Consider the following 14,034-nt stretch of genomic DNA (forward strand, 5'->3'; position numbering starts at 1 on the left):
TAAAGGTAAAGGCTATAAGACCATCTCCAAGCAACTAGATGTTCCTGTGAGTACAGTTGCACATATTATTCATAAGTTTAAGATCCATGGGACTGTAGCCAACCTCCCTGGACGTGGCCGCAGGAGGAAAATTGATGACAAATCTAAGAGACGGATAATCCGAATGGTAACAAAAGAGCCTAGAAAGACTTCTAAAGAGATTCAAGGTGAACTTCATGCTCAAGGAACATCAGTGTCAGATCGCACCATCCGTCGTTGTTTGAGCCAAAGTGGACTACATGGGAGACGACCAAGGAGGACACCATTGTTGAAAACGAATCATAAAAAAGCAAGACTGGAATATGCCAAACTACATGTTGACAAGCCACAAAGCTTCTGGGAGAATGTCCTGTGGACAGATGAGACAAAAATCGAAGTTTTTGCCAAGGCACATCAGCTGTATGTTCACAGACGAAAAAATGAAGCATATCAAGAAAAGAACACTGTCCCTACTGTGAAACATGGAGGAGGCTCTGTTATGTTCTGGGGCTGCTTTGCTGCGTCTGGCACAGGGTGTCTTGAATCTGTGCAGGGTACAATGAAATCTCAAGACTATCAAGGAATTCTAGAGAGAAATGTACTAGCCAGTGTCAGAAAGCTTGGTCTCAGTCGCAGGTCATGGGTCTTGCAACAGGACAATGACCCAAAACACACCGCTAAAAACACCCAAGAATGGCTAAGAGGAAAAAATTGGACTATTCTAAAGTGGCCTTCTATGAGCCCTGACCTCAATCCTATTGAGCATCTTTGGAAGGAGCTGAAACATGCAGTCTGGAAAAGGCACCCTTCAAACCGGACACAACTGGAGCAGTTTGCTCATGAGGAGTGGGCCAAAATACCTGCTGAGAGGTGCAGATGTCTCATTGACAGTTACAGGAAGCGTTTGATTGCAGTGATTGCCTCAAAAGGTTGCGCAACAAAATATTAAGTTAGGGGTACCATCATTTTTGTCCATGCCTGTTTCATGAGTTTATTTTTTTACATAATTCTGTTGAAGCATGGTTGAAAAACAATGTCTGACTTTCATTGGTTAACATTTATAGAATTTTAATTTATTATTACTTTTGTCAGATTAAAGTTATTTCTGTGACCATTGTGACTTTTTCTTTCATTGACCAAAGGGTACCAACAATTTTGTCCACGTCTGTACATCACCTAGCATCAAAGTACAGGATATCTGTCAAAAGACTGTTTATTATTAGGGCACCTATAATATACCAGCAGGGCACTAGGCTTAGGCTACTTTCACACATCCGTTTTTTGCGGATCCGTCATGGATCTGGTTGTATTATGTCTTATATAGCCAAGACGGATCCGTCATGAACTCCATTGAAAGTCAATAGGTGATGAATTTGTTTACTATTGTGTCAGAGAAAACGGATCCGTACCCACTGACTTACATTGTGTGTCAGGATGGATCCGTCTCGCTCCGCATCCAGGGACGGACAGAAAAACACTGCAGGCGGAGTTTTGGTGTCCACCTCCAGAGCGGAATCGTGACTGATCGTGGCAAACTGATGCATTCTGAGCGGATCCTTTTCGATTCAGAATGCATTAGGGCAAAACTGATCAGTTTTCTACCGCTTGTGAGAGCCAATGACGGATATCAGAAACGGAAAGCCAAAACGCTAGTGTGAAAGTAGCTATAGAGCAACTAAACCACCAGCTTGTCATTATGCAGCGGAGGTTTGATAGTGTGATTGGATGTTTTTACATCATTTTGTAAAAGAAGTTACCGGAGATGAGTCTGGGACTCATATCAAAGGGCCACCCGCACATGTGCAATATGAAGCTGAAGCCAACAACAGTATACAGTACAGTACCTGAACATTTTTGGTGGTCCCAATTAAAGGATTAGTGTAGTGGTGAAAAAGATCTTTAAAATGAGATATTAGTCGGTGCAACTTCTACCAACCACTACAGGACTTTTTTGATAGGGTCAGTCTGCTACATCTTAGGTAATAAAACTAAGAAATGTATTAGGCTACTTTCACACTAGCGTTCGGGGTTCCGCTTGTGAGTTCCGTTTGAAGGCTCTCACAAGCGGCCACGAACGGATCCGTACAGCCCAAATGCATTCTGAGTGGATGTGGATCCGCTCAGAATGCATCAGTCTGGCTCCGTTTGGCCTCCGTTCCGCTCAGCAGGCGGACACCCGAACGCAGCTTGCAGCGTTCGGGTGACCGCCGGGCCGTGCGGAGCCAAACGGATCCGTCCAGACTTACAATGGAAGTCAATGGGGACGGATCCGTTTGAAGTTGCCACAATATGGTGCAATTTCAAACGGATCCGTCCCCCATTGACTTTCAATGTAAAATCTGGACGGATCCGCCTGACTAACTTTCAGACTTAGAATTTTTTCTGAAATATAATGCAGACGGATCCGTTCTGAACGGATCCCATCGTCTGCATTATAGGAGCGGATCCGTCTGTGCAGACACCAGACGGATCCTCTCCGAACGCAAGTGTGAAAGTAGCCTTAAAGGTGAAAAAGCTAAATTTGATGTAGAAAAGTAGCACATTTTTGAGCACCTCTCAGTTTGTGCAAAAGTATGAGACTTTTTGCCCTTTTACAACCTGGCTCTCAATGTTTGTACTAAATGAGCAGGCATGGGTGGGAGTCTGCATGGTCTGACAGATTTAAGATGATGATTCTTTAGATATAAACCCATTGATTGGTCCCAAATCAATTCAGTTCACAGGGTATTGGGATTATAATGCCAACTCCTGTACTGCTGGTAGATCTCCTTGTACCTCATCATAGATCATCAGGGAGCACAATGGAGGTGAGAGCAACGGAAAAAGTGTTTAAATCGGTAGGAAGAATGATAACTGCATTGATCTGGTAGGACAGTTCAGATAAGGCCAACTTTACTTTTCCTATTGTAGGCTATTTCATTCCTTATCAGGCCAATAGTCCTCTGTTCTAGTGTGATCCTGTTCTTTGGCAAGGTATGAAATAATCTGAATCAATATAATATTTTAGTGTTCTCCAGTTCCCACACATCATTCAGTCGGCTGTAATTGTTTTATTATCACAGAGCAATTGAATACTATGTATATTCTGTAATGTTCTCTGTAATAGGCGGATGATTTGTGCAAATTAATATGAACAAAGGCTACAGGAGATGATGAGGGAGAAATGATGGAAGCTTTCTGATATATACAGATTCATGTAAATTTTAATGTAAAGTCATGATGGCTCCGTGCAATGAAATAGTTATTGTCAGAATGTATTGCAGTATGATGCATCATTCTATTGTTACCACTCTGATTTGTTACCCCAGGCATTATACGAAAAATGAATGTCATACATACAACTTGGAGGACATGGCAGAAAAGTAGAAAAGGAATTAAAAGAATAAAATTAATTATTTCAAGCAGAATGCAGCAGGTTATGCATTAACAACTCAAGGTTGTGCATTTAATTTTTTTTTCCATATATGTACCACAATCTGCAACTCCCCCCCGCCTCACACCAGGTCTAAAAAAGGGAGTGGGGAATAGAGTGGGTCAGCAGGCCAGTCTCATTTATTATTTTCTATGCCTGTCTTTGGCGTAGAAAATGTTCAACATCTACACCAGCAAGGAAGCTGGCGTAGATTTAGACTGGTGGTTGATGCGCCAAAGTTATGTAGATCCTGGCGCTGGAGGGGTTTTTAAGACTGGCATCACTGGCCTATGAAGAGGCTTCCCCTCATTGGAGAGCAGTGGTCTATGCAAACAGCTGATTGGTGGGGGTGCCAGGAGTGGTACCCCACAATCAAATATTGATTACCTATCTTGAGGATAGGCCATCCGTGGGGCTCCCACATCTGGCACTGGCCACCAATCAGCTGTTTGAAGAGACCATGGTGCTCCGGTCCCTTCACAGCACACCCAGCACAGTGCAGGACAATGTATAACGGCTGCACTTGGTATTGCAGCTCAGGTCCATTCACTTGAATGAGACTGAGTTGCACATAGGCCACGTGACCGATGAACGCGACATCACTGGCCTAAGAAACGGCCGCAGCGCTCACAACACAAGGGAGGAGTCGAGCCCCTGATCTGATATTGATGACCTATCCTGAGGATAGGCTATCAATATTGAAATACCTGAAAACCCTTTTAAAGGGGGTGTATACAATACCCATATATAACCAAATGTATGCAAAAAGAACATAATCTTGTGCGTGTACGCTCACAAATGAGAAAGACATTTATGTAATGTAACATCATTATCTGTGCCACCTATATTGCTGATCAAAGTGCTTTCAATCACTCTAAGAGCAGAGTCGTAGGAAGCGAGCATTGTCAGATCAATCTATAATAATTCACCTCTTTAGAGGAGGTTCATAAATTAGGAACTCATCTACAGTGTCTTGCTCATTTAATGGCAACCAGCACCGGTTAAGATAAACGACCCTGTTATTTCGCTATCTAGAGTGTTCATATAAAGGGAAAAGCAATCCCTAAAGGTGCTTGGAAATTGACAGGCTTACAACACTTGGGCTTTGTGTTGTTACTTATAAAGAATCTCAAGGCTGCTACTGGAAAAGAAACGGGACGGTAATATAAGCTGTTTGTTGGTGGAAGAGCTTCTAACACATTGCAGTGATATATATTGCCCTGGGGAGGATGACAGTCCCAGAAACCTTTTAAATGCAGTTCTGTTTCAAAGAATCATACTGTAAATCAAATGAAAAGGTAATAAGTAATTCCTCTACTCGCCTGCTTGAAAAAAAATGGTTTTATGATAGATGCCAAAATGTTTTAGCAGTAAGGCTCAGGAAATGTAATTTCTCACCTTCAGAGGTAGTTCAAGGCCAAGAGGGCTAAGCACTTTCTGGGCCCATGGGCCTGCAGTGATGACTAATTTTTCGGTTTCAAAAACACTAGAAGCAGTTGTCACAGTCACCACCTGTCCAGGCTGTACGTGCGTAACTTTTTCCCCATCTCGGATTACTCCACCCATTTTTTTAAACTGTTCCTGTAGAATCATAGAGACATTCATGTTTAGATAGTGTCAGACTGTGCACGGACACCCTCCTTCGCCAACTGGTAACACCCATCTGGACGCCGTGCGCTCCTGCTCTCAGCAGGAATCCAGCCCGTGGTTCCACGGACCGCTCACGGCCGTGTGCATTCGGCCTAAAACATATATATTCACTATATTAGGGAATCGTGTATAACTTTAATATATACATTTTTTACTTTTGCATTTCACATGTCTGTGATAAAAAGAACAATGTTGTTAAGAATACATTAGGGAATTGCTGTTTATGCAGATCTGTGCAGGAAGCTGAATGAAGGCAAACACAGTACAGAGCAGTAGGCACCCTGTGCGCCACTGTATGGCACTTTGCAGCACACTGGATTTTAGAGCTGCCCAAGCAGCAGTTTGACCCCATATACTTCTAGGCTGTATAGCATATAGCCATAATGTAGCCATGTGTGAATTTGACACCAATAGTTTGAACCTACAGTGCATTCAAGGCTGATAAAAAAAAAGTATACAACAATAATTCGTAAAAAAATGCAAAATCAGAATACTAGTTTTTTAATTTTTCATCCCATTTTTTACATCTTGTTGTCATGAAGATGCAAGAAGTGAGTCCTAATCTATTATCTTTGATATTCGTGGTGTAGATTGCAATCTACATGGCAGTCAGTATATTACAATCATATACAAGGAGCAAAGTGAAATTAAGCATAGAGACAACTCAAACATTTCTACATCAAATTATTACAAACAACCCTTTTAATTTGTCTGGGCGATTAATTACATATAGATCAAATATATTGTAAGGAAACGTGTTTACATTGATCCAGTTTATATTTTTTTCATTAGATGAACTCTGAGCAAGTGAAACAGAACTTGGCTGCAGTCTGGTTGAGTCTCTATAGAGTTATGTTGCTCTTTCCACCGTAAAACAAAGAATTATTTATGAACAAAGCAATTTCACACTTTGGATACGTTCTCTCTGTAGAATGAAGATACGTCTGCACTGAAAATTAGATTTTTTTTTTCTTAGGCATAAATATATTTTAATCATTAGCTAATCTAATTAGGGGAACGCTCCAATGTGTATGAAGCAGGGGACATGCAATGTTTATTTGTTAACTTGTATAAGGATGTATAATTATGTGCACATGACTTGATGTTCCATGTAGTCATTATGTAGCTCTCCGATGAATATCAATATGGGAAGTTTTTACCGTACCTGCACAGCCCGTAAGGCTTTGTCGGCGCTCAGAACTCCACCATCATGGTCACAGCAGACAACTTCTCCAGGCTTTAGTAAAAACCCTGGATAATGCTGCATGAATTCCTCTTGCGTCAGAGTGCCCCATGACATTTGTCTTTCTTCCATATTCTTACATATTAACTCAAATTCTTCATTTCCAGTTGGGGCTATGACGACAACGCCTGTTTTCCTGTGGACATATTATAAAATGGTCTAAAAACGCATAAAAAAATATAAATAAATCAGATTAGCTCTAGAAAAGCAATGTATGAAAAGTATTTTAGGAGCTTACAGATCAGCAGAAAAAAAAATATTGGACTTGAGATAGATTTATGTTTTTTTTTCCCAGACACCGTGGAATTCTTGTCCACAGGCTGTTTCTGGTATAGCAGCTTGGTCAGCCTTCACACTGCTTTTCGCCGTATGCTCCCAGCACGTATGACATATTTATCCTGAACACCTGACAAAGGACAAATAGTGTCCTTCTGGCCTCCGTCTGCCTTGTAGACATCAGTATAGTATTTTTCCTTTTGTATGTGCTGCACTATTCTATACAGAGGCATACAATCAAAAATATATATTACACACTATACAGTACCTTTTTTTAAAACAGTAGCATATGTCAGAGGCGTTCACTGGATGTATATACAGACGTGGACAAAATTGTTGGTACCCTTTGGTCAATGAAAGAAAAAGTCACAATGGTCACAGAAATAACTTTAATCTGACAAAAGTAATAATAAATTAAAATTCTATAAATGTTAACCAATGAAAGTCAGACATTGTTTTTCAACCATGCTTCAACAGAATTATGTAAAAAAATAAACTCATGAAACAGGCATGGACAAAAATGATGGTACCCCTAACTTAATATTTTGTTGCGCAACCTTTTGAGGCAATCACTGCAATCAAACGCTTCCTGTAACTGTCAATGAGACATCTGCACCTCTCAGCAGGTATTTTGGCCCACTCCTCATGAGCAAACTGCTCCAGTTGTGTCCGGTTTGAAGGGTGCCTTTTCCAGACTGCATGTTTCAGCTCCTTCCAAAGATGCTCAATAGGATTGAGGTCAGGGCTCATAGAAGGCCACTTTAGAATAGTCCAATTTTTTCCTCTTAGCCATTCTTGGGTGTTTTTAGCGGTGTGTTTTGGGTCATTGTCCTGTTGCAAGACCCATGACCTGCGACTGAGACCAAGCTTTCTGACACTGGCTAGTACATTTCTCTCTAGAATTCCTTGATAGTCTTGAGATTTCATTGTACCCTGCACAGATTCAAGACACCCTGTGCCAGACGCAGCAAAGCAGCCCCAGAACATAACAGAGCCTCCTCCATGTTTCACAGTAGGGACAGTGTTCTTTTCTTGATATGCTTCATTTTTTCGTCTGTGAACATACAGCTGATGTGCCTTGGCAAAAACTTCGATTTTTGTCTCATCTGTCCACAGGACATTCTCCCAGAAGCTTTGTGGCTTGTCAACATGTAGTTTGGCATATTCCAGTCTTGCTTTTTTATGATTCGTTTTCAACAATGGTGTCCTCCTTGGTCGTCTCCCATGTAGTCCACTTTGGCTCAAACAACGACGGATGGTGCGATCTGACACTGATGTTCCTTGAGCATGAAGTTCACCTTGAATCTCTTTAGAAGTCTTTCTAGGCTCTTTTGTTACCATTCGGATTATCCGTCTCTTAGATTTGTCATCAATTTTCCTCCTGCGGCCACGTCCAGGGAGGTTGGCTACAGTCCCATGGATCTTAAACTTATGAATAATATGTGCAACTGTACTCACAGGAACATCTAGTTGCTTGGAGATGGTCTTATAGCCTTTACCTTTAACATGCTTGTCTATAATTTTCTTTCTGATCTCTTGAGACAGCTCTTTCCTTTGCTTCCTCTGGTCCATGTCGAGTGTGGTACACACCATATCACCAAACAACACAGTGATTACCTGGAGCCATATATATAGGCCCAATGGCTGATTACAAGGTTGTAGACACCTGTGATGCTAATTAGTGGACACACCTTGAATTAACATGTCCCTTTGGTCACATTATGTTCTGTGTTTTCTAGGGGTACCATCATTTTTGTCCATGCCTGTTTCATGAGTTTATTTTTTTACATAATTCTGTTGAAGCATGGTTGAAAAACAATGTCTGACTTTCATTGGTTAACATTTATAGAATTTTAATTTATTATTACTTTTGTCAGATTAAAGTTATTTCTGTGACCATTGTGACTTTTTCTTTCATTGACCAAAGGGTACCAACAATTTTGTCCACGTCTGTATACATTGGGAAATCCTCTTGATGTATACTTCTAATGCACCCTCCGCTCTACTCACTTGTCTGGGGATCATGATCATGAGGTAGAGAACAAGAAACAAAATAATTTCCAATTTTATGAATTCTATGTGGTTGTATGATTTTATATATATTTTTATATATTTTTGTAATCAATTTTAAAATGTATAATTAGGGTGTATCTATATTTATTCCAATTTGGGTGTGCCTATTACTATATATGAATGTATTATGAGTTGACTGGCATTGGGTAACCCAGTGGATAGTGCACCCTCCGAAATATCAGTGATAGTGAGGTAAGCCACTATAATATCTATACAAAATATGACCCTATGTTGATGCATTACCTGCTCTTTCTTCCATTCTTATTAGCTTGTGCTGGGCTTTTTCCTCCCAAGAGACCAATTGCCAATGCGCTCTATGGCACAACTAACCTTGCCCTTGTTGGCAGCTGCAGAAATCAAGTCACCTGCTACAGTTTTTTATTTCATATGTATTACAATTGGATTCCAAAATATTTGCTCCAATATTGGTACATAATGATGATTTTTGCACCTAAACTGTATGTCATTGGCAGTTATTTGGCCCTGATTTACTAATCCTTAATATGGTGTAAGCATTGACTGGCTGTCTAGAAATGCACCTGATTTATCACAGGTACTCGGGCTGGATCATAAATGTCCAGCAGGAATAGACACTTTTCTCTTATTCTATACCAAATATTGGTTGGCCTACTTTCAGACGCCAGCATTATGTCATGCTTTGGTGTAGGAGGGAAACCTACACCAAACATAGGAGGGAAAGGGGTGAGGGGAAAAGACCTGGAAACTAGGGAAAGGAGCAGGTCACCTCCTAGAGAAACCCTAATCAAAGTCCTGACTAACTACAAGTATGAACTGACCCCTGAGGTACTGTAGGTGAGTTCATACACAGGAATCTAAAGTCCTAACTCACCCTGTAGTACCCTGGTACTAATGTCAGGACAAGAGACAACCTGTTCCATCAAACGGTAGGACGAACAGGAGTCTCCCTCAGGCCTAAACACAAATGACAGGGAAAAGAGCACCACAAGAAAACCCAAACAATAAACAAAAGGGGGAGATGACATTTAACTTCAAATGGCTACGGAAGCACAGGAACTCAGCCGAGAGCCAAACACCAGCAATCCACAACAAGACGGAAGCTTTAAACCGCACAGCATGGTGGGAGAAGCCACAATAAATAGGGAAGGTTAAATGACCAGATAAGTAACACCTGAGGCAAGGGGTGTGGCCATTACCAGAAACAACACAGACAAGAATTGAGCCACAAGGAACTTGTCAGATCAAACCATGTGTTGCCAGTCTCACTGATCTCCTGGCAGCTGTCACTGGAACGTCCGTAATACGACTGGCATTCACGTCGGATGCTGGTACCCACATCCTCTCCTCTGGTCCATAACCTTTCCAGTGAACAAGATACTGAAGAGATCTACGGAGGACTCGAGAGTCAATTATCTTGGCGATCAGAAATTCCAAACTGCTGTCCACCATGACAGGAGCGGGTGGCAAAAAAGATTCCAACATATCTCTTCAACAAAGATTTATGAAACATATTATGAATTTTTAGAGCTTGAGGAAGTTCAAGACGAAAAGCTACTGGATTAATAATGGCAGTTATCTTATGTGGACCAATAAGCCTTGGACCCAATTTCCAAGAAGGTACCTTCAACTTAATGTTTCTTGTGCACAATCACACAGAGACACCCACTCTTATGTCCGGACCATTCATACGTTTCATGTCAGCTATACGTTTATACTTATTGCCCATATTCCTCAAGTTATTTCGAATTTTGCAGTTTGCAAGTTTGCAGATGACACCAAGGTGATTGGTCTCATCACTGACAACGATGAGTCTGATTATAGGGAAGAGGTAAAGGACAAAAACCAGAAAAACAAAAGAGCTCATTGTGGTCTTTAGGAAGGAGAAGAAAGACACCCATGACCCCATCCACATAAATGGCACGGCTGTTGGATGGGTTTCCAGTTTTAAGTTCCTGGAGACCTACATCTCTGAGAATCGGTCCTGGTCAAGCAACATCTCTAGCCTGGTCAAGAAGGCACATCAGTGCCTCTTTTTTTTTTGAGGACACTGAAGTAAATCCACCTGTCTGCTGACATACTGGGTAACTTCTATTGATGTGCGATAGGGAGCATCCTGACCGACTGTGTTACAGTCTGGTATGGGAATTGCTCTGTTGCTGACCGCAAGGCACTGCAGCGGGTGGTGAAAACCACCCAATGCATCACAGGGACTTCACTTCCTACTATCAAGGATGTTCACAAGAAAAGATGTCTACGTCGGGCGCACATCGACCTTATGGACTCCTCTCATCCTGCGAATAAACTCTTCCAGTTACTTCCTTCAAGAAGGCGCTACAGGAACCTTCAGACTAAAACCAGCAGGTTTGGGAACAGTTTCTTCCCTACAGCTGTCACCCTACTGAACTCAGTACCCTGCTGAACCCTTTCATCCATACTCACTTCACCCTCTACACTCCTCTTCCCTCCATCCGTTCCTATGACCATGACTGTCATTCATTCATTCTCAACATTCACGGTATGTTCATATTAGTTACTGCTATAGTTGGGACACTGTCATAGTATAAGTCTCTGCTATAGTACGTACTTACACTACATTGTTCACTATTACAGTTTGTCCATAGCGCTACTCTTCCACTTCTGGAGCTATATTCATAGCATTCTGCTGTTTACTAATTACTATACATCTGTAAATTTGTATATACATAGCGCATATGTATAACGTGTTCATAGTACATCTGTATACTTTTTCATAGTGCATCTGTGTATTCGCTGTCTGTATAGCAATAGAACAGTTTTTCTGTATATATGTATATATAAGCACATCTGTATATCTATATGTGTAAGGCCGATTCATTGGTCTGTATTTGTGGGAGGGGCATGGCTGCCTACCTAAACAGCCAGCGTCCCTCTCACTCTGTACGTCGTTACAGCGTTTCCCCACCCACCCACCCTTACTATCCACTACTCTTAAAGGGGATGCCCTCTTTCAGGTGTCCCTACTATGGCGCGGTTGCGGCATAACTCTAACCGATTACAGGCAAGGTAGTCTCAGGTGGGACGGGGTGCATTCTCTTGGTTGCCACGACCACAAATATGTATACATCAGTACATCTGTATATTTGTCCATAGTACATTGTATATTTGCTCTCTATAAAGCAATATAAACACTTGTATACTTAACTTATTTGTACATAATCTGTACATAACTATTCCTACTTTCTACACTATCCTTATCTGTATGTAATTTGTTTTTATTGCACTGCTGCCCTTTGCACTTCTGATTAGATGCAAACTGTATTTCGTTACCCTGTATTTATAAATGTGTAATGACAATAAAGTTGAATCAAATCAAATTTTCCGCCATATAGATGACAATGATGACGAAAACCGTTCCTCCTCAGGAATACCAGAAGTATCAGAACCAGAAAATGTGTCAAACTGCGGGTGAAACCCATATGCCCCAAAAAACTGCGACTTATCAGTGGACTCCTGTCTGCGATTGTTTATGGAAAACTCTGCTAAAGACAAAAATGAAGACTACTCCTCCTGGTTCTCAGAGACAAAACATCTCAAGTAAGTCTCTAGACTCTGACTAGTGCGTTCTGTTTGTACGTTCAACTGAGGATTAAAAGCCGAAGAAAAGGACAGTTGTATTCTCAGTCGAGTACAGAACGCCTTCCAGAATTTGGAAACAAACTGAGTCACACGATCCGAGACCACGTCAGAGGGAATGCCATGTAGCTTCACAAGGTTATCAACAAACACTTGTGCAAGAGTTTTAGCATTAGGTAGGCCCGACAATGATATAAAGTGCACCATTTTACTAAAGTGATCAATTACCACCAGAATTACTGTCTTTCCTGAAGAATTAGATAGATCAGTGATAAAACCCATGGATAAAGGACGGGTGTCACCGCCAGATCTCTAAGAAGCTCTGACAGACGTTCTTCAGTACCTCTTGCTTGAGGTTCTTTTGTTTTGGTTTCGTTTTTGTCATCTCATTTCCCTCTCTCAGCTGTCATCTAGTTGCACTGATTGCATCCCTTTATATCCCCTCCCATACTACATCACTTTGTGGTTTATACAACTTCCTGGATTGTGCTCACTGCTAGATGCTCAACTGCTGGTTCCTCAGGTAAGTCTGTTCCTTTATTTGTGTTTTCCTGTTGGCTTGATTCTAGATGACCCTGACTCCCTCCGTATTAAGTGTAGGGAGCCGGTGGTCGTGTCCCCTCACTATTATAGGGTTTTCAGGTGTCACACAGTCTAGGTACGAGGGCATGCAATTATCTATCATAAAGATCTTTGCATGGGCTGAGCAGTCAGGGAGAGCTCTAGGACTTTTATAGGGCTCACCCTTATGTTCCTTAGTTTGTGATCAAGTCAGTCGGATCTTTATTTGTGTCTTCTAGTTTTCTGCAACACCATCCGTGACATTGGGATGGGCAACGGATGTAGAGATCCGGAACTCGGAAGGCCGAGTATGTGTCACCTTAGCTCATGCACAAGTGCTACAGGCTGACACATAGTCCTCAGCACACTTACCTTACCCCGGCTACCAAAATCTACAAGAAACAAGGTCAGCAGGGGATCTGCTCCCAGGGTGTCCCGTAAGAACCGTACAGTGATGTTCCTCAAACACCTTGTGACGCAATTCAGATGGAACAAATAAATTTCCCAGAGGGACAAGAATCTGGTGCGTCTCCCTGAGCCTCCAACACCTTCAGCTCTAAGTCAGGGTATAGAGCGGATATCACCACCCCCTCCGACAGTATCGGACTTGGATTTTTTAAATCACCACCTCCAGGAAAACTAGGTGACAAGGTATCTGCCTTGACGTTCTTAACCCCAGGACGATAAGTGACAAGAAATTGAATTTGGTGAAAAACAAAGACCATCTGGCCTGCCTCGGGTTCAGTCGTTTAGCCGATTCCAGATTTTTGCGATCTGTGAACACCATGATCAGATGAATCGCCCCTTCCAACCAATGACACCACTCCTCAAAAGTCAACTTAATGGCCAGCAACTCTCTGTTACATACATCGTAATTTCTCTCTGTTGCAGAGAGTTTTTTTTAAAGAAAAATGCACATGGGGGCCATTTACCAGGTGACAGGCCCTGCGATAAGACTACTTCTAACCCCACCTCAGACGCATCAACCTCCACAATGAAAGGCTGTGACACATTCGGCTGCAATATAGGGGCAGAAGCAAAACACTCCTTAACCGCAGAGAAGGCTTGCAATGCCGAATTGGACCACACAGACATCCGTTCCTTTCTTAGTCATGTGAGTTAAGGGTCTCACCACTGTCAAATAGTTCTTAATACATTTTCGGTAATAGTTGGTGAACCCCAAAAACCGCATAAGAGCCTTCACATTTTC

General features: G+C 41.8%; 1 protein-coding gene across 1 annotated transcript in view; it reads right to left on the reverse strand.

The window, feature by feature from the left end:
• The window catches only part of LOC122932391 (peroxisomal sarcosine oxidase-like), a 68,846-nt gene that overhangs the window by 14,385 nt on the left and 40,427 nt on the right, over positions 1 to 14,034 (reverse strand). The window contains exons 2-3 of the mRNA XM_044286764.1: positions 6,246 to 6,459; positions 4,829 to 5,011 (exon numbers count right to left, since the gene is read on the reverse strand). Of these exons, the coding sequence (XP_044142699.1) occupies positions 4,829 to 5,011; positions 6,246 to 6,459 (397 nt within the window). The remainder of the gene's footprint in view (positions 1 to 4,828; positions 5,012 to 6,245; positions 6,460 to 14,034) is intronic.

The sequence above is a fragment of the Bufo gargarizans genome, chromosome 3 (genome assembly GCF_014858855.1).
Source record: "Bufo gargarizans isolate SCDJY-AF-19 chromosome 3, ASM1485885v1, whole genome shotgun sequence".
Lineage (NCBI taxonomy): Eukaryota > Metazoa > Chordata > Amphibia > Anura > Bufonidae > Bufo > Bufo gargarizans.